The sequence below is a fragment of the Mauremys reevesii genome, unplaced genomic scaffold (assembly GCF_016161935.1).
Source record: "Mauremys reevesii isolate NIE-2019 unplaced genomic scaffold, ASM1616193v1 Contig63, whole genome shotgun sequence".
In the NCBI taxonomy this organism is placed as follows: Eukaryota; Metazoa; Chordata; order Testudines; family Geoemydidae; genus Mauremys; species Mauremys reevesii.
Window position 1 is genome coordinate 110,027 of NW_024100877.1, and position 20,598 is coordinate 130,624.

The following is a 20,598-nucleotide window of genomic DNA, read 5'->3' on the forward strand; positions in this document are numbered from 1 at the left end:
GCAGCCAAGTGCAGAGGGAAACAGCGTCTCTGCAACTGATGGACTGTGTGACCACTCACTAACCCTCAGTGCCTGAGTTTGTGGGTGCTCGGCTTGAGATCCGGCCAGCAGCACCAGCTCCTGGGATTTCATCAGGAGTCTTTCACCATTTCCCGTCTTTCTTAAATCCCCAACTTCTGGAATCAAGACCCTGCTTGGCAATCTCACCTTTCAGTTTTGACAGGCCCGTCAGGATTCTCTGCTGTACTCCCCTGTGTGCTGCAGGGAGTGGGGATGGCAAAGGGTCAGTTAAAGTGGTTTGATTCGCTGGCCTGTTCTCTGTTTTGCCCAGTGGAGTTTGGAGCAGCCTGGGGGCTGGTCTGACCTCCACCCATTGAGAACGGCTTCCAGGAGCACAGATCACTCTGGCCAAGTCTGAATTCCCAGTTGTGCTGCTTTATGAATACCTGAACTCATGGGTGGAGCGAGCCTCTTCTAGGTGGGGAGGGGGATGAGAAGGTCCTTAATCCCACTCACCACGAGGCTCTGCTCCTGCTTCTCTTTCCCCCAAGTCCCCACAACCTGCCCAGGGCAGCTGGAGGGTCCGGGTTCCCCAGAGTGACCCTTTCTCCCTGGGCGGCACTTACCGTGGCTTGGCTCTGGCTTAAGGCCTCTCTAGTGGATGGGTTTTGGGGGAAGATGAGGGAGAAGGGTGGGGTCGCAGAGGGGATGGAGCTCCTGCCTGTGTCCCGATTTTCCCTTTAGAAAGGGGGGCCATCCTGCACTGAGCGGGCTGGGCTGGGATAGGAGCTAGCAGTGCCTCTGTCAGGGTGCTGAGGCCTGTTTCCACCCCTATGCATTGCTGGGGCAGCACCAACGGAGGGGAAAGACGGCCCAGAATCTCTTGCCAGGACTCCTGTGTGTCAGACCCTCACTCACAGGCACAGTTGTAGCTGCTCCACATGAGAGCAGCGCTGCAGGTGGTTCATGAACTGACCCTGCACTTGACGAATGCCCTGCTTATCCCCGCACGCAGGTGCCTGCTTTTCATGCTGTACACGATTGGATTAACAAGGGGTGGGAGCAGCAGGGACATGTAGCCCAGGACAGTTTGAAGCAAGGGAGATGAGCCCTTTCCATATCTGTGTATCAGAGCAAGACCAATCTCTGCTGAATAGAAGAGCAGGACGGCACAGAGGTGGGAGACGCAGGTGTTCAGGGCCCTGAGGCGCTCTGCATTGGATGCGATGCTCAGCGCTGTTTTGAGGATCATCACATAAGAGAGGAAGATGAGCAGTGAGTCCAACCCTATTGTTAAGAAAGTAATAAACAAGCCGTAGATGCTGTTCACTGTGATATCTGAACAAGCCATCTTCATGACCTCCTGGTGCAGGCAGTAGGAGTGGGAGAGGACATTGGCATGACAGTATTGGAACCTTTTCAGTAGAAATGGGAGTGGGAATACTACAGCCAAACTTCTTAGTACAAATACCATTCCCATACGGTCTATTGTCTGCAGGGTTAAGATGGAAGAATATCTCAGTGGGTTACAGATCGCGATGAAGCGGTCAAAGGCCATCAACAAGAGTATGGAAGATTCAGTTGATTGAAGCGAGTGGATGAAGAACAGCTGAGCAAAACAGGCTTCAAAGCTGATCTCCCTAGAGTTATACAAGTATATGCCCAATATCGTCGGCATGGTGGATATCGATATGCCAAGGTCTGTGATGGCCAACATGGAAAGGAAAATGTACATGGGCTCACGGAGCCTTGGATCTGTTTTTATAATGAACAGAATGACTGAATTTCCTACTATCGAAATAACATAAATTAAGCAGAAAGGGATAGAGATCCAGAGATGGAGGTCTTCCTGGCCAGGTATCCCAGTGAGAAGAAACACTGCAGAGTTGATTTTGGTGTCATTGACAGCTGACATAATATACTGGGCAGGTCCAAGAAATTTTTAACTTTCCTTCCTGAAAAGAAAAAAGAACAGGAGACTAGATGATATTTAACAGGACACCTTTCTGCTCTCAGTGCAAGTCTAGAGACTCCCAGGAGCTCAAGGCAGATCAGCAAGAACAGGCTCTTGGATTTAAAACACCGAGAGGAAGATAGGCAATCCCAGACTGGATTAGACCTGTAGTCCATCTAGCCCACTATGCAGTGACCAGTACCAGATGTTGCGGGGGAAGGTAGAAGAAGCCATAGGCATCTATGTGATAACCTGCTCCCAGGGAAAATTCCCCTCCCTCCTGAGACCGAGTAGTTAGAGATATTTTATGCTGTAAATCAGGGAGGCTTTGAGTCCTTCCAATACTTTTTTTTTTTAAATCTTCACTACTGTAATTAAATATTCTGTTAACCCATATACGCCTACAGTCCCTCTCTGAATATTGCTAAACTTTTGTCCCCATTGATATCTTGTGGCTTTGAATTCTGCAGCCTACTTGAGCGCTGTGTGATTTTACAGTTGTGACCTTCACACAGACACCTATTCTGGCCCTTAACTTCTGAGTGTGGCCCGTTTTATCTTGACATGTGTGTGAACACATGGAGAGAGCATGGTGAAAGCTGTCATTGTATATATCTGTCCTGCACTGAAGGTATTTATAAACAGGTTTCAATGCCTCATATCTATCTATCTATCTATTTTCTCCACTCCTGAGAGTTCAAATTATGCCACTGCCTCTTTGCAGTACATGGGATTTTCAGAGAGAATTCCAGAGATGCAATCTGAGAAGAACCTGTTTCGGGCTACAGCCACGTTACGCAACTTGTTTTGCCGGGGCTGGGATTCTGTTCAGAGATGAGGCAGCTATTGCTGATAAGCTCTTCAGATTGACAGACACACACACCTCTGGGGAAGTCTGATGGCCTTTGGCCTGCCTGGGTCCCCGTCAGAGTTGGAGGCCTCTGGGTCAGAGATGTGTATAGATTGTTAACTGAAAACTCTCTTATTATCCCATGTTAGTCTTTTTTTGTGCTGTTCAGATTAAATAGTATTTTGGTTCAAGAAGTCTGACTGGTCACTCGTCTCATCACTGCTCACAGACTCCCAGAGAGATTGACCATGGGCACCAAACCCTCTTGGATCTGCTCTACCAAGAGTTGACACATAGTGTGCTGTAGCCCAGGGTAGGGGGGTGGGAGGGTCATGGGATTCCACCCCAGGAGAGGGCATGGTACAAAACCTGACATCTGGAACTCGGAGACCAGAGAAGGGGGCAGAGATGCAGGTAGCCGGTAAGTCTGAGGGGTCTCTACAGGGAAGAAATTCTGGAGCCCTCAGCCAGTCAGGAAACAGAAATATACCCTATCGGACCTGTTACCACAGAGAAACACAGCTCTAAATTCCTGCCTTCACCATCAAGCAGAGAACAAAACCTTTTAAAATGTATTTGCTGATTAAATTTCCAGAAGCAAATAAACCTGAGACAATTTAGGAACTATTAACTGATATTCTGTGGGGTCTCCTATCGCTCAGCCTCTGGCAGGATCGGGCCCAGCGCACACAGCACCTCTAGAAATGGGAGCCCTTGAGAAATCCTGACTAGGGGCATCAGGGTTTTCACACTCCGACCTCGCTTTGAATCTCACATTTCTGTGTAGCTTGAATAACCGACCTTGGACCCTGGGCAGATGCAGGGGAGGGGTTCCCAAGCTACCTAGTGCTGCCTGTCCCCCAGACCTGTCACTGAGTCACCCTGAGAGCCCAGCTGAGTCCTCTGCTGCTGCACAGAACATCTGCAAATGGAAACAGCTTGCAGTCTTTCCCCTTCTCTTCACATTTTAAAGATAGTGAAACCTGCCAACGTACCCAATTCCTGCTAGATGTGGAGCTGCTGACACCAGAGGTTTCCACCCTAAAGGACAAGGAGTCATTGGTGATCTTGCACAGGCAGCAGGCAGTATCTGTTCAGACAGGGAAGCAGCTGTCTTTATGAAGCATGTCTGCACATTCCCTTGGGGGCCACATGGCCATCAGGGAACCTCAGCTGCTTAGCTTAGTGTGCACCAGTTTTAACCCCGTCATGGCCAATGCAAATTTTAGGATGTCAATTAACAGGGGATGCCTGGTGATCCTACTCGACTGAGCTGCAGCCCAAGCCCTGCTGCAGGCTCTATTCCTGGAATCTGGGCCTGTCATTAATGTTCATCTGGTCCTGATTAGTTACATGGCTACCTCGAGGGAGGCTGAGTGCTAACGGTCATGATGTCACAGCTTTGATCTTGCTGAAATAAAATAAAATAGAATAATAGAATACTACTACTACTACTACTGCTACGACCAGTTTTTTCTCGGCAGCCTCTCTTCTCTATTAAAAACCCAGGGAACAGCCAGGGAAGGGAGATTCCACAAGACTCCATACAAGGAAATTTCTCTTGGATTATTCCAGGAGGAGGGTTACTTTCTCTTCTCCCTGAGGAATGAAAAGGGGGACCCAGGATCCCCAAAGTTATGCACAGATCTCAATGATCCACTGGTAGCTAGGCCCACCCACTTCCAATCTCTGTGCCTCTACAACTGCTATAGGATACTCTCCATCTCCCAGCTAGCACAGGTTCATCAGAAATGTGCTACCAGGTCCTGTCACAGTAGCCACTGCCTGCAAGATCTGGTGACGGGATGTTTTACAATGTGGAAGGGGATGTACAAAGCTGGGAAGGCTGATTGGAGGATCTGATTTGCACAATACCTTAGCCATAGACTGGTTGGGAGGTTTCTACCTTTCCATATACAGAGTGAAGCCATACACTCAGTCAGTACAACCTTTGTTTATGTTGCAAGAGAGAAGAATATGAAAAGCCTCCAATTTCTCATGGGGATCCAAAATGGTCAGCTCTGTAAACAAAAGCTCTTGCCTATCTATCCCACATTGGGGTGTACTGCACCCTCAGCAAGCTTGAGGATGATACTAAGCGGTGGGGAGAGGTAGATACACTGAAGGGTAGGGATAGGGTCCAGAGTGACCTAGACAGATTGGAGGATTGGACCAAAAGAAATCTGATGAGGTTCAACAGGGACAATTGCAGAGTCCTGCACCTAGGACAGAAGAATCCCATGAACTGCTACAGTCTGGGGACCCACTAGCTAAGCGACAGTTCTGCAGAAAAGAACCTTGGCCTTAGAATGGACGAGAAGCTGGATATGAGTCAGCAGTGTGCCCTTGTTGCCAAGAAGGTTAATGGCATATTGGGCTTCATTAGCAGGAGCATTGCCAGCAGATCAAGGTGATTCTACCCCTCTATTCATCACTGGTAAGGCCACATCTGGATTACTGGATCCAGTTTTGGCCCCTCACTACAGAAAGGATGTGGACAAATTGGAGAGAGTCTAGCATAGAACAAAGAAAATGATTTGGAGTCTGTGGCACATGACTTATGAGGAGAGGCTGAGGGAACTGGGCTTATTTAGTCTGCGGAAGAGAAGAGTGTGAGTGGGAGGGGATTTGATAGCAGCCTTGAACTACCTGAAGGTGGGAGGGGGTCGAAAGAGGATGGAACTAAGCTGTTTTCAGTGATGGCAGATGATAGGACAAGGCGCAATGGTCTCAAGTTGCAGTGGGGGAGGTCTAGGTTGGATATTAGGAAACACTATTTCAGTAGGAGGGTGGTGAAGCACTGGAATGGGTTACCTAGGGAGGTGGTGGAATCTCCATCCTTAGAGGTGTTTAAGGCCTGGCTTGGCAAAACCCTGGCTAGGATGATTTAGTTGGGGTTGGTCCTGCTTTGAGCAGGGGATTGGACTAGATGACCTCCTGAGGTCTCCTCCAATTCTTATATACCATGATTCTGTGATTCATTGAGGGGAAAGTGACCTCTACTAATGAGTTTGCATTGTACAGATACCTGTGCCATGCAAGATTGTATAATTCTGGGATTATTCTGAAGCAAGGATGCAAGGCAGGAGAGCTAGTAAATTGGATGTTGTCTCCTATTTGTGCATGAGTGGCTTAGGTAAAGCACTCAGGTAGCTCATTTGGGTGGGTGGCACCAACTGCTGTCGTGCTGGGTGATAACAGGGCCTGGAGAGCCTGGCTGTGTCACCCTCAGGCAGGGCCGGCTTTAGGCCTATTCCACCAATTCCCTCAAATTAGGCCCCGCGCCTAAGACGGCCCCAGGCCCAGTGAGAATCCCTTCCCTGGCTAGAGGCACTTTTTTAATTTTTACTCACCTGGCCCGCTCCAGGTCTTCAGTAGCACTTTGGCAGCGGGTCCTTCGCTTGCAGGACTTCCTAAAGCCGGCCCTGCCCCCAGAGCAATGTGAGAGAGGCCTACCCAGCTGAATTGTTGGGGGCTCATCAGTTAAACCTGCTCCCAGACTGCACATGGGTCATAACTGGCCACAAAGGTTTTAGTCCAAACTGATAAATTAAACAGTAAAAGTCACCAGGACCAGATGATATTCACTCAAGAGTGCTGAAGGAACTCAAATATCAAATTGCAGAACTATTAAATGTGAAACCTATTATTTAGATGGGCCTCTTTACCAGATGACACAAATAGCTAATCATAGAATCATAGAACATGGGGGTTGGAAGGGACCTCAGGAGGTCATCTAGTCCAACCCCCTGCTCAAAGCAGGACCAACACCAACTAAATCATCGCAGCCAGGCCTTTTTCAAGCCAACTAAATCATCCAGCATAACTTTACATAATCCCAGCCTGACCTTAAATACCTCTAAGGAAGACGATTCCACCACCTCCCTAGGGAACTCATTCCAGTGCTTCATCACCCTCCCAGTGATATAGTGTTTCCTAATATCCAACCTAGACCTCTCCCACTGCCACTTGAGACCGTTACTTGGATAAAAGCGCTATATAAAAAATTATTAATGATTTTTTTTGTTCTACAAATAAGATCACACAACTCATATTTTAATATCAGTAGTGTTACCTTTCTAATGCAGTGGATGTTCCCTCACTGGGCAGGGCCGGCTCTAGCATTTTTGCCCTCCCAAGCAGCAAAAAAAATAAATAAAATAAAATAAAAAAGCCGCGATTGGCCGCAATACGGCAGCAGGTCCTTCGCTCCGAGAGGGATTGAGGGACCCGATGCTGAATCACTGCTGAAGAGCCAGACATGTCGCCCCTCTTCATTGGCCACCTCAGGCACGTTCTTGCTACGCTGGTGCCTGGAGCCGGCCCTGCTCCTGGGGTTCCTGTGTTAATCATGTCTCTGATGTGACTCGGTCATAAGCACTTTCCTGAGGACGTAGGGGAAGGATGCGTGACTGTGCCACATGAAAAGCCCCTGTACACAGCTGGAGCAGCCCCCATGGATCACACAGCACCCAGAGGGCTCAGGAAGGGCCAGGACTGCGATTGCAGAACAGCTTTTTTATGGCTTGTGGATATTTAACCACAGACAGGACAGTCACAGGCCAGAGGTAATGAGAAACAACATCCACGTCCTTTCTCTTTATTGACTCTATCCACAGGAATTCTAAATTCGGAGCAGTCACCAATGTGGCAATTTTGGGACTAACATCCTACCGGTCCCTTGGCTCCCAGCAAACACAGTCACTTGTTAAATGCTGCTGCCTGCCTTGGTCTCCTTCCCTCAGTGCCCTGTCCTCCCTCTCCAGCCCCAGTCCCATTGCTCTAGATATTAGACCCCGTCTAAACCTTGCTCTACAGAGTGGAGATCAGTAGCTCTTGTCGTCTTGGATGCAAGGATCCAGGATGGAATAGGTGGGTCCATGTTTCTCGTCTCCCATGACAGCAGCGCTGCAGGTGGTTCATGAACTCACCCTGCACTTGACGAATGCCCTGATTATCCCTGCACGCAGGTGTCTGCTTTTCATGCTGTACACGATTGGATTAATCAGGGGTGGGACCATCAGGGAGATGTAGCCCAGGACAGTTTGAAGCAAGGGAGATGATCCCTTTCCAAATCTGTGTATCACAGACAAGCCGATCATTGGTGTGTAGAAGAGCAGGACGGCGCAGAGGTGGGAGACGCAGGTATTCAGGGCCCTGAGGCACTCTGCATTGGACGCGATGCTCAGCGCTGTTTTGAGGATCATCACATAAGAGAGGAAGATGAACAGCGAATCCAATCCCACCGTTAAGAGTGTAATAAACAAGCCGTAGATGCTATTCACTGAGATATCAGAACAAGCCAACTTCATGACCTCCTGATGCAGGCAGTAGGAATGGGAGAGGACATTAGTTTGACAGTATCGGAACCTTTTCAGTAGAAACGGGAGTGGGAATATTACAGTCAAACTTCTTAGCACAAATACCAGTCCCATATTGTCTATTGTCTGCAGGGTTAAGATGGAAGAATATCTCAGTGGGTTACAGATTGCGATGAAGCGGTCAAAGGCCATCAACAAGAGCATGGAGGATTCATTTAACTGAAGTGAGTGGATGAAGAACAGCTGAGCAAAACAGGCTTCGAAGCTAATCTCCCGAGAGTTAAACAAGTATATGCCCAATATCGTCGGCATGGTGGATATCAATATGCCAAGGTCTGTGATGGCCAACATGGAAAGGAAAATGTACATGGGCTCATGCAGGCTTGGATCTGTTTTTATAATGAACAGAATGACTGAATTTCCTACTATCGAAATAACATACATTAAGCAGAAGGGGATAGAAACCCAGAGATGGACGTCTTCCTGGCCAGGTATCCCGGTGAGAAGGAACACTGCAGAGTTGATTTTGGTGTCATTGACAGCTGACATAATGTACTGGGCAGGTCCAAGAAATTTTTAACTTTCCTTTCTGAAAAGAAAAAAGTACAGGAGACTAAATGATATTTAACAAGACACCTTTCTGCTCTCAGTGAAAGTCTAGAGACTCCCAGGAGCTCAAGGCAGATAATAAAAAATATAGTCTTGGATTTACAACACCGAGAGAAGGATAGGCACTGCCAGACTCTATCAGACCTGTAGTCCATATAGCCCAGTATCGAGTGACCAGTACCAGATGCTGCAGGGGAAGGTAGAAGAAGCCCTGCAATAGGCATTGATGAGATAACCTGCTCCCAGGGAAAAATTCCCCTTCCCCTATCTATCTATCTATCTACCTATCTACCTATCTATCTATCTATCTATCTATCTATCTATCATTTTCTCCACTCCTGAGAGTTCAAATTATGCCGTTGCCTCTTTGCAGTACATAGGATTTTGAGGGAGAACACCGGAGATACAAGCTGGAAAGAATCTATTTTGGGTTACAGCCACATTACACAACTTGTTTTGCCAGGGCTGGGATTCTGTTCAGAGATGGGGCAGCTATTGCTGATAAGCTCTTCAGATTGACAGACACAGACACCTCTGGGGAAGTCTGATGGCCTTTGGCCTGACTGGGTCCCCATCAGAGTTGGAGGTCTCGGGGTCAGAGATGTGTATAGATTGTTAACTGAAAACTCTCTTATTCTCCCATGTTAGTCTTTTTTTGTGCTGTTCAGATTAAATAGTATTTTGGTTCAAGTAATCTGATGGTCACTTGTCTCACCACTGCTCACAGACTCCCAGAGAGAAGGACCAAGGGCACCAAACCCTCTCGGACCTGCTCTACCAAGAGTTGACACATAGTGTGCTGTAGCCCAGGGTGGGAGGGTGGGAGGATCATGGGATTCCACCCCAGGAGAGGGCAGGGTATAAGACCTCACATCTGGAACTCGGAGACCAGAGAAGGGGGCAGAGATGCAGGTAGCCAGTAACTCTGAGGGGTCTCTACAGGGAAGAAATTCTGGAGCCCTCAGTCGGGAAACAGAGCAACTCAGGTCTGAATTCCTGCATTCACAATCATGCCAGAGAATAAAACCTTTGAAAATTATTTGCTGATTTAATTTACAGAAGCAAATAAACCTGAGGAGATTTGGGAATTACTCACTGATATTCCATGGGGTGTCCTGTCGCTCAGCCTCTGACAGGATCGGGCCCAGAACTTACAGCATTTCTAGAAATAGGAACCCTTGAGAAATCCTGATTTGGGGCATCAGGGTTTTCACACTCTGATCTCGCTTTGAATCTTAGATTTCTGTGTGGCTTGAATAAACAACCATGGACCCTGGGCATATGTAGGGGAGGGGTTCCTAAGCTACCTGGCGCTGCCTGCCCCCAAGCCCCTGTCACTGTGTCACCCCGACAGCCCAGCTGAGTCCTCTGCTGCAGCACAGAATATTTGCAAATGGAAACACCTTGCAGTCTTTCCCCTTCTCTTCACATTTTAAAGATAGTGAAACCTGCCAACGTACCCGATTCCTGCTAGATGTGGAGCTGCTGACACCAGAGGTTTCCACCCTAAAGGACAAGGAGTCATTGGTGATGTTGCACAGGCAGCAGGCAGTATCTGTTCGGATCGGGAGGCAGACGTCTTTATGAAGCATGTCTGCACATTCCCTTGGGGGCCATGTGGCCATCAGGGAACCTCAGCTGCTTAGCTTAGTGTTCACCAGCTTTAACCCCATCATGGCCAATGCAAATTTTAGGATGTCAATTAACAGGGGATGCCTGGTGATCCTACTCAACTGAGCTGCAGCCCAAGCCCTGCTGCAGGCTCTATTCCTTAAATCCGGGCCTGTCATCAATGTTCCTGTGGTTTTGATTAGTCACATGGCTATCTCGACGGCGGCCGAGCACTAACGGTCATGATGTCACAGTTTGACCTTGCTTAAATAAAATAAAATAGACTAATAGAATAATAACAATAGGAATAGGAGTCCTGCACTTAAGACAGAAGAATTTAGGTAGTGATTGTACCCCTCTATTCATCACTGGTAAGGCCACGTCTGTATTACTGCATCCAGTTTTGGCCCCTCACTACAGAAAGGATGTGGACAAATTGGAGAGAGTCTAGCGCAGGACAAAGAAAATGATTAGGGGTCTATGGCACATGAATTATGAGGAGAGGCTGAGGGAACTGGGCTTATTTAGTTTGCAGAAGAGAAGAGTGTGGGGGTGAGGGAATTTGATAGCAGCTTTGAACTGCCTGAAGGGGGGGTCCAAAGAGGATGGAGCTCGGCTGTCCTCAGTGTTGGCAGAAGAGAGAACGAGGAGTGGTGGTCTCAAGTTGCAGTCGGGGAGGTCTAGGTTGGATATTAGGAAACACTATTACAGTAGGAGGGTGGTGAAGCACTGGAATGGGTTACCTAGGGAGGTGGTGGAATCTCCATCCATAGAGGTTTTTAAGGTCAGGCTTCACAAAGCCCTGGCTGGGATGATTTAGCTGGGGTTGGTCCTGCTTTGAGCAGGAGATTGGACTAGATGACCTCCTGAGGTCTCCTCCAACTCTTATCTACTATGATTCTGTGATTCATTGAGGGGAACGTGACCTCTACTAATGAGTTTGCATTGTAGAGATACCTGTGCAGTGCAAGATGGTATAGTTCTGGGATTATTCTGCAGCAAGGATGCAAGGCAGGAGAGATGGTAAATGGGATGTTGTCTCCTATTTGTGCATGAGTGGCTTAGGTAAAGCACTCAGGTAGTTCAGTTGGGTGGGTGGCACCACCTGCTGTAGTGTTGGGTGATAACAGGGCCTGGAAAGCCTGGCTGTGTCACCTCCAGAGCAGCGTGAGAGAGGCCTGCCCACCTGAATTGTTGGGGGCTCATCAGATAACCTGCTCCCAGACTGGATTCTGGTCATAACCGGCCACAGAGATTTTAGTCCAAACTGATAAATTAAACAGTAAAAGTCTCCAGGACCAAATGATATTCACTCAAGAGTTCTGAAGGAACTCAAATATCAGATTGCAGAACTACTAAATGTGGTGTGAAACCTATTATTTAAATGGGCCTCTCTACCAGATGACACAAATAGCTAATAATAGAATAATAGAATATGAGGGTTGGAAGGGACCTCAGCAGGTATCTAGTCCAACCCCCTGCTCAAAGCAGGACCAACACCAACTAAATCATCCCAGCCAGGGCTTTTTCAAGCCTGACCTTAAAAACCTCTAAGGAAGGAGATTCCACCACCTCCCTAGGTAACTCATTCCAGTTCTTCACCACCCTACTAGTGAAAAAGTTCATCCTAGTATGAACTTAAACTTCCCCCACTGCCACTTGAGACCGTTACTTTGATAAAAACTCTATATAACAAACAAAATGTGTTTTTTTGTTCTAGAAATAAGAGCACACAACTCATATTTTAATATCAGTGGTGTTACCTTTCTAATGCAGTGGATGTGCCCTCACTTCTCCACCCGGCTGAGGCTGGGAAGGAGGGCCGTCTCTCCCCAGCAGCTGCAGCTCTGGAGCTGGGGAAAGTTGCCTCTTTCTCTGGCCACCACAGCCCTGCACATCCCACATTCCCCCCACCCCCTCTTCTCACCCCACTGCCCCCTTCCACTTACCTCCCATTTCCCCCAAGGCCACCAACTCACCTTACATGTGCGTCTTCTCCATACATCTGAGGCCCTGATGTATCACCTAAAAAGAATGGCTCAGGTGTGGAAATCTCCCTCACATTCTCTAAGATGAGGACTGATGCAAAGAATTAATTTAACTTCTCCGCAGCAGTCTCATCTTCTTTGACTGCTCCTTTACCACCTCAATCGTCCAGTGACCCCAATGATTGTTTGGCAGGTTGCTCCTTTTGATGTACTTTATAAAAAATCCTGTTAATTGTGTCTTTTGCTGCTTGCTGTTCAGATCTTTTGAACTAGGTACGCAGTATCGCCAAGCCCCATTCAACATGTACGAGTCACCCCCACAAAAAATAATGAGGTTGGATTAAAAATAATGGGATTTAAAAGTACACTAATGTGGGGTTTGTTTTCATATGTCTTTGGTTTCTCAGCCTTTTGAGGTGCAATTGATTCAGGGTTTCTAGCAACTCATTTAAAAAAAACCTTTGGAAAACTGAGAGGTGAGATTTCTGCACATTGTCTAGTTTCCAGAAGTTGGGGCTCCAAGAAAGACCAGAAATAGTGTGAGAATCCCAATAAAATCCCAGCTGCTGGCACTGATAGCCGTATCTCAAGCAGAGCACCCACAAAAGGACGGCACTGAGAATTAGTTTGTGAATATTTCTCATCACAAACTGACAGAGATGATTTTTCCCTCTGCACTGGGGTACAGAGTCCTCTGTGGTAAGGAACAGAGTTATGCCACAGATAGCTGGACATAACAGTGATGGGCTCAAAGAGTCACTGGATCCTGAGGCACAGCTCATATGTTCTCTCCCATTATTCAGGCACGACACATGCACACACCCAGTAATCAAGGCCATGCACACTCGTAATAGAAAGAGGAGAGACCCAAGCCCAGATCCTAGTGCTTGCTGCTCACTCCCTATTGACCCCAGGAAAACCAACCAGATCCAGCGAACCCAAACTTTGTAGTAACACAAATTGGGATGCAGGATCTGAGGTCTATCTCCAGTGCTAGAGAGGCTCTCATTGCTCATGGAGAGGGTGGGGGTTAAGATCTGATGGAGGGGCATTGCAGCAGAGCTCTGTTGGGCCAGGTACTGCTTTCCAGATCCTTCACTCTCTGAAAGAACATCCTGATGCCCTGTCTTACTGCCGAGCTGCAGGAGGGGCCCAGAACTCCCTCGTCAAAGGGGGCTGTGCTGATGACAGGTCTTATCACTAAGGGGTGTTGGGAAGAGTTCAGGTTCTCCACCCAGTGCCCCAAATCAACCTTATGAGGAATACAGAGCTGAAATTGCTCTAAAGCTCTGAGCTCTGGCCCCAATTATTGTAGTGTTCACAATCTGTAACATATTGATCAGTATAACACCCAATGCAGTAGGGTTGTGCTACTAACCCCACTGGGCAGATCCCAAGAGCAGAAGGCACCACTGTGATCTCATAGTCTGACCCCATGTAAAACACTTGCCCCCACAATAACTATAACCCCCTCATTTTTGCATAGTTCCCTCTTTTGAAATTAAATGCCACAGTGTTGGGCTGTTGAGGTGTTCTTCCCACCACAGGGATGTTGAATGCTATTGTATTATGGTCCCTATTTCCAAGTGGTCCTGCTATAGTTACCTCTTGGACCAGCTCCTGCGCTCCACTCAGGATTAAATCTAGAGTTGTCTCTCCTCTTGTGGGTTCCCGTACCAGCTGCTCCATGAAGCAGTCATTTAAAGGATCGAGAAAATTTATCTCTGCATTTCGTCCTGAAGTGAAATGTTCCCAGTCAATATGGGGATAATTGAAATCCCCCACTATTACTGGGTTCTTTATTTTGATAGCCTCTCTTATTTCCCTTAGGATTTCATCATCACTATTATTGTCCTGGTCAGGTGGTCGATAATAGATCCCTAATGTTATATTTTTATTAGAGAATAAAATTTCTATCCATAGAGATTCTATGGCACATGTGGATTCGCTTCAGATTTTTACTTCATTTGAATCTACATTTTCTTTCACATATAGTGCCACTCCTCCTCCTGCATGACCTGTTCTGTCCTTCCGATATATTTTGTACCCCGGAATGATTGTGTCTCATTGATTGCTCTCAGTCCACCAGGTTTCTGTGATGCCTATTATATCAATATCCTCCTTTATCACAAGGCACTCTAGTTCACCCATCTTATTATTTAGACTTCTGGCATTTGTGTACAAGCACTTTAAAAACTTGTCCTTGTTTATTTGTCTGCCCATTTCTGATGTGCCAGATTCTTTTTTATGTGACCATTTAACATCTGATCCGGCCCTTACATTATCCTGTTCCGTCCTCTGCTCCTGACTATAAACTGGAGATTCTCTATCATCAGACTCTCCCCTAAGAGAAGTCTGTGTCCAATCCACATGCTTCCAGATGGTGCTGGGGTTGCCTCTCACACTGAGGTTACCTCTCCGGGGGAGGGAACTCCAGTTTCTAGGAAAAGGCAGGTGTTAGTAATGGGAGATTCGATTATTAGAAAGGTAGATAGCTGAGTTTGTGATGACCGGGAGAACCGTATGGTGACTTGCCTGCCTGGTGCGACGGTTGCGGATCTCTCGAGGCATCTAGACAGACTTATGTGTAGTGCTGGGGAGGAGCCGGTGGTCGTGGTACATGTAGGCTTGCTGCCTATTAGTTTCATTTGGTGGCCCCTTGTTCTTGTATTATGAGAAGGAGTAAATAACACTTCCTAATTTACTTTCTCTCTACCACTCATGATTTTATAGACCTCTGTCATATCCCCCCTTAGTCGCCTCTTTTCCAAGCTGAAAAATCCCAGTCTTATTAATCTCTCCTCATACAGAAGCTGTTCAATACCCCAATCATTCTTGTTGCCCTTTTCTAAACCTTTTCCAATTCCAATATATCTTTTTTGACGTGGGGCGACCACATCTGCACGCAGTATTCAAGGACAGGCCCTGGTAGCACATCTCTGATGAACCTGTGCTAGCAGGGAGCTGGAGAGGGTCCTAAAGCAGTTGTGGAGGCACAGGGATTGTGGGTGGGTGGGCTGAGCTCCCAGTGGATCACTGAGATCTGTGCATAACTCTGGAGATCCCTGGATTCTTGGTCCCCCTTTACATTCAGAGAGAAGAAAGGGACCTCCCCTCCTGCAAAAATCTGAGGGAAATTTCCATATACGGAGCCTTGTGGAATCTCCCTGGCCTGCCCTGAAACCTGGGTTTCTAATTCAGGAAAGGGGGCTGCCTCGGAAAAAACTGGTCCTATATTATAATAATAATTATTTATTATATTTTATTATAGTTTATTTCAGTGAGATCACAGCTGTGACAACGTCATTGTTACCACTCGGCCACCCACAAGGTTTCCTTGTGACTAATTGGAACCATAAGGAATAGAGCCTGCAGTAGAGCTGCCACTGCAGTCCATCTGGATAACATCACCACACATCCCCTGTGATTTGGCCTCCTGCAGTTTGCCCTTGGCTGTCACAGGGGTTACAGCTGGTGCACACAAAGCCAAGCAGCTGAGGTTCCCTGATGGCCAAGTGGCCCCCAAGGGAATGTGCAGACATGCTTCATAAAGACAGTTGCCTCCCTATGGGAACAGACGCTGCCTGCTGCCCAGGCAGCCTCTCCGATGACTACATCTTCCCATGCTCCATGGGGCGTAATTTAATCTACACAGAAATCTGACATTCAAAGCGAGCTTGCAGTGTTAAAACCCTGATGCCCCAAGTAACAATTTTCTCAAGGAGTCCCATTTTTAGATGTTCCGTGTGCTCTGGGCCCAATCCTGCCAGGGGCTGAGGAAGAAGAGACCCCACGGAATATCAGTGACTACTTCCCAAATCGTATCAGGTATATTTGCTGCTGGAAATTTAATCAGCAAATGTATTTTCAACAATTTTATTCTTTGACTTGATTGTGGATGCAGGAATTCAGAGCTGTGTTGCTCTGAGGGCATACAAGCAAGTCTCATCTTATGCAAGGGTACCGTTCCACGGTTAGCGCGCAAAGCGAAAACCACGTCTACTGAAACACTCATTGAGTTGAATGGCGGACGGAATCGCCTGCACTGCAGATGCAGTTTTTATATTGTAATTTTTCTTTTTTTCCCATTTTTACCATCTGCACAAAGCTGAATTTGCGCATGTTAAATGCGCCTAAGATGCGACTTGCCTGTATTTCTGTTTCCTGACTGGCTGAAGGCTCCAGCACTTCTGCCCTGAAGATATCCCTCAGAGTTACAGGGCTATGTTCATCTCTTTCCCTTCTCTGGTGTCTGAGGGCCAAATGTCAGGCTCCGTAGCCTCCTTTCTCATGGGGTGAAATCCCGCCATTCTCCCACTCACAGACTGGGCCCTGGGCTACCGCACAATGTGGCTGCAGCACTGAGCACTGTGCCTGCTCAATAGGTCCGGCTGGGATTGTACCTGTGGTTGACATGTGTGTGCCAAAGTACAGCTGCGTAAATGTTATGCCAAAACTTTTCATTGTAATACAAATAAAAATTTCATGACATAGATGCATATTGAAATCCAATGGCAGAGTTGTTGGAATTGCTACAGGAAGGAGCAGTGGTAACTTTACTGCTTAATGGCTTTTGCTTTAGAAAGTTTTTCAGAAGTACCCCACATACTGTTTGCAATGGGTTTGTGCTATTAACTCTCTGTTCAGTGAACAGCTGTATGGTACTCTCCTCTGCTAACGGAGCAGAAGCCATTTGTAATACTTACATTCAAGGTCATGCACACAATAACACTACGATACCTGTGCAAGACTTTCCAAAAAGTCCTGAGAGAACAGAACTGCTGGTCTGTGTTTCAGCAAAGAGTAGAGCTGAGGTGCAGGAAAGAGCAGTGTAATAGTTGTTTTATGTAATTTACCTCCATCACCTGTTAAAAAAGCATGGCTGAAGTAACTAGCACACTCACCTGGATATCAGTGCAAACCTAGCGTTTGCACTATTCACCCATTTGCGATGACAACCCTTCCCTTATCCAGCTGAAGTAACTGTCCATGTTAGCGTGTAATTTACCAGATAACTACAATCCCTTGCATGGGGAGCAGATGCGGGTCCTGTGAGGATGAAGGGGAACCTGTAGGATGATCTCTGGATTCAGTCAACATAGGCCAGGCAAAGCACTTCAGCTTCTCTTGGAGGGATTCTTGGGGGTCAGAGTGTATCACTGGGAGCATTTGGTAAGGGAAAGTTAATAGATCCCGGTTCTGATCGAATTTACACACGTAAATCTGGAGTGATGCCGTTATTGAATTCAGAAACAGACCCTGAAAATTTATCCCATGTGCTGCAAAGAGGCAGTGGCATAATTTGAACTCACAGGAGCAGAGACAATAAAAAAAGAATGTATATAATGAGGCAATGAAACACGTTTATGAATAACTTAAATGCAGGACAGATAAACACAATAACCATGTTCGTCATGCACTTGCCATATGTGTACACACATGTCATGATACAATGGGCCACACTTTGAAGTTGAGAGCCAGAAAGGGTGTCTGTGTGAATGTCATTATTGCAAACTCACCCAGTGCTCAAGTAGGCTGTGGAACTCTGATCCACAAGATATCAATGGGGCCAAGGGATTAGCAGGATTCAGAGAGGGACTGAATTTACACCACAAAATATGTCTAACTAGTGGGTGCCTGGAGGAAACTTTCCCTTGGATCAGTTAATCTCATAGCTCCCTATTGCAGGGATTCTTCCATCTTCCCCTGACGCATGTGTAACTGGTTACAGGGCTAAAAGGACTGTAGGTCTGATCCAGTCTGGCAGTGCCTATCTTCATATTGGCATATCCTATTGGGGGTGTAAATCCAAATCTATGTTTTTTCTGATCTTCCTTGAGCTTCTGGGAATCCTAGATTTGCACTCAGAGCAGAAAGATGTCTCATTAAATATCATCTACTTTCCTGTTCTTTTTCCTTTCAGGAAGGAAAGTTAAATCTTCTCGGACCTGCCCAGTACGGTATGTCAGCTGCCAATGACACCAAATTCACACCTGCAGTGTTCCTTCTCACTGGGATACCTGGGCAGGAAGACATCCATCTCTGGGTCTCTGTCCTCTTCTGTTTCATGTATGTTATTTCGATAGTAGGAAATTCAGTCATTCTGTTCATTATAAAAACAGATCCAATCCTCCATGAGCCCATGTACATTTTCCTTTCCATGTTGGCCGTCACAGACCTTGGCTTATTGATAGCCACCATACCGACGATACTGGGCCTATTCTTATTTAACTCTAAAGAGATCAGCCTTGATGCTTGTTTTGCCCAGATGTTCTTCATCCACTCTCTGCAATTCATTGAATCCTCTGTGCTCTTGTTGATGGCATTTGATCGCTTCATCGCAATCTGTAACCCGCTGAGATATGCCTCCATCTTAACCCTGCCGAGAATAGCCAAGATGGGACTGGTGTTTGTGCTAAGAGCAGTGGCAGTAATATTTCCACTCCCCTTTCTCCTGAAATGGTTCCGATTCTTTCGAGCCAATGTCCTCTCCCATTCCTACTGCCTGCACCAGGACGTCATGAAGCTGGTTTGTTCGGACATCACAGTCAACAACATCTATGGCTTGTTTATTACAGTCATAACGGTGGGGTTGGACTAGCTGCTCATTTTCCTCTCTTATGTGATGATCCTCAAAGCAGTGCTGAGCATCACATCCCCCACAAAATGCCTTAGGGCCCTGAACACCTGCGTCTCCCACCTCTGCGCTGTCCTGCTCTTCTACATGCCAGAGTTCAGCCTGACTGTCATACACAGATTCTGGAAGAGCTCTTCTCCCTTGCTTCAAGTTATCCTGGGCTACATCTACCTGCTGATTCCTCCTTTAATGAATCCAATCGTGTTCAGCATGAAAAGCAACCATCTTCGAGCGAGGATAATCAGGGTATTTGTCAAGTAAAGAGTCAGTTCATCATCCAGCTCCAGAAATGGTGACACAGGTCATGGCACCTATTCCATCTTGGACCCTTATATACGAGGAAACAAGAGCTACTGATCTCCACTCTGTAGAGAGAGGCTCATAGAGGGTCTAAGACCTGAGGCTTAGGGGGGCCACCCCACCCGCAATTGAGGGAGGACAGCACTCCGGGGAAAGGAGATCAAGCCAGGCAGCAGCATTTACAAAGTCACTCTGATCGTGGAGAGCCAGGGGATCGGTGGGATGTTGGCCCCTAAAGAGCCGTATCGGTGGCTGCTCTAACTTCAGAATTCCTATGAATAAAGTCACTATGAGAAGAGATGTGGCTGTTGTTTCCCATTACACCTGGCCTGTCACTGTCCCATCCCTGGTTAATCACCCATGGGCCATGCTAATCTCCTTCTCCATGGGTTATTGGCTTTTATTCACACATGTGGTCAAAACATCTGTAAGGACGAGACTTCAGCCACGCATCTGCCAAGGAAGGATTGCTTCTTGAACCAGATGAGGTAAAATAACAAATCCAGTGAGCTAGTCACACCATCAGTCTTATTGAAACCCCAGGCCTCGCTTTCATCTTGGAATCTGGGGTTAAGTAGCGTCCCTTATCATCAGTCTCTGTGTCCCAGGACAACAAGCCATTGTTCTCAGCCACTTTGGCCCATGCTTACAAGGCCCGCTGGTTGCTAGGGAGATGGTGGAATGAGTGGGCCCCTTCTGTTAATGGGCATGCTGGCAGGGTGGGATTCAGTAGTATGGAAATCGGAAATAGTATAAGGGACCTACCATAAATCAAACTGTAACCACTCCTCTTGGCTGCTTAAACCATTCCCCTTGACACCTTAAGCCCCGACCACCTGTCACTGAAAGTCCCACCCATGGGGAATATTACTTCTAGGGTCAAGGAGGACACACGACTGGAAGCAAAGTGTGTCATGTGACCCCTCTAAGAACTCCTCCCACTGCCCTCTACCAATCAGGAGGGGTTTCTCCCCTGTAGGCCCACCCTGAGAGGAGATTTGTCCAATCAGGGGTGTTCCGGGGCATGGTGACCCATCCGGAAGTGGTTCGTGTGACCCCTCTAAGAACTCCTCCACTGCCCTCTGCGAATCACGATGGGTTTCAGCCACACAGCACCACCCTGAGAGCAGATTTGACCAATCGGTGATGTTCCGGGGTGGGGTGACCTGCCCAGAAAAGGGTCGTGTCACCCCTCTAAGAACTCGTCCCAGTGCCCTCTGCTAATCAGAGCGCAACACTCTCACCCCATAAGTCCCAGCAATCGGGGCAGAAGAGGCCATCTTTTACCAAGAACACGTGCTTTAGAAATCGTGGAAACATGGACTCAT

At 47.2% G+C, this 20,598-nt stretch overlaps 2 protein-coding genes and 1 pseudogene across 2 annotated transcripts; 1 reads left to right on the top strand and 2 right to left on the bottom strand.

Moving 5' to 3' along the window:
* Positions 1 to 964: 964 nt before the first annotated feature.
* Positions 965 to 1,915, bottom strand: LOC120394521 (olfactory receptor 51G2-like). The gene has a single exon (XM_039518737.1). The coding sequence runs from the start codon at positions 1,913 to 1,915 to the stop codon at positions 965 to 967; it is 951 nt and encodes a 316-aa protein (XP_039374671.1).
* A 5,808-nt stretch (positions 1,916 to 7,723) lies between these two features.
* LOC120394522 (olfactory receptor 51G2-like) lies at positions 7,724 to 8,674 on the bottom strand. Its single transcript, XM_039518738.1, has one exon. It carries the CDS (start codon positions 8,672 to 8,674, stop codon positions 7,724 to 7,726), a length of 951 nt encoding a protein of 316 aa, XP_039374672.1.
* Positions 8,675 to 18,295: 9,621 nt separating this feature from the next.
* On the top strand, positions 18,296 to 19,231 carry LOC120394535 (annotated as a pseudogene).
* Positions 19,232 to 20,598: the final 1,367 nt, after the last annotated feature.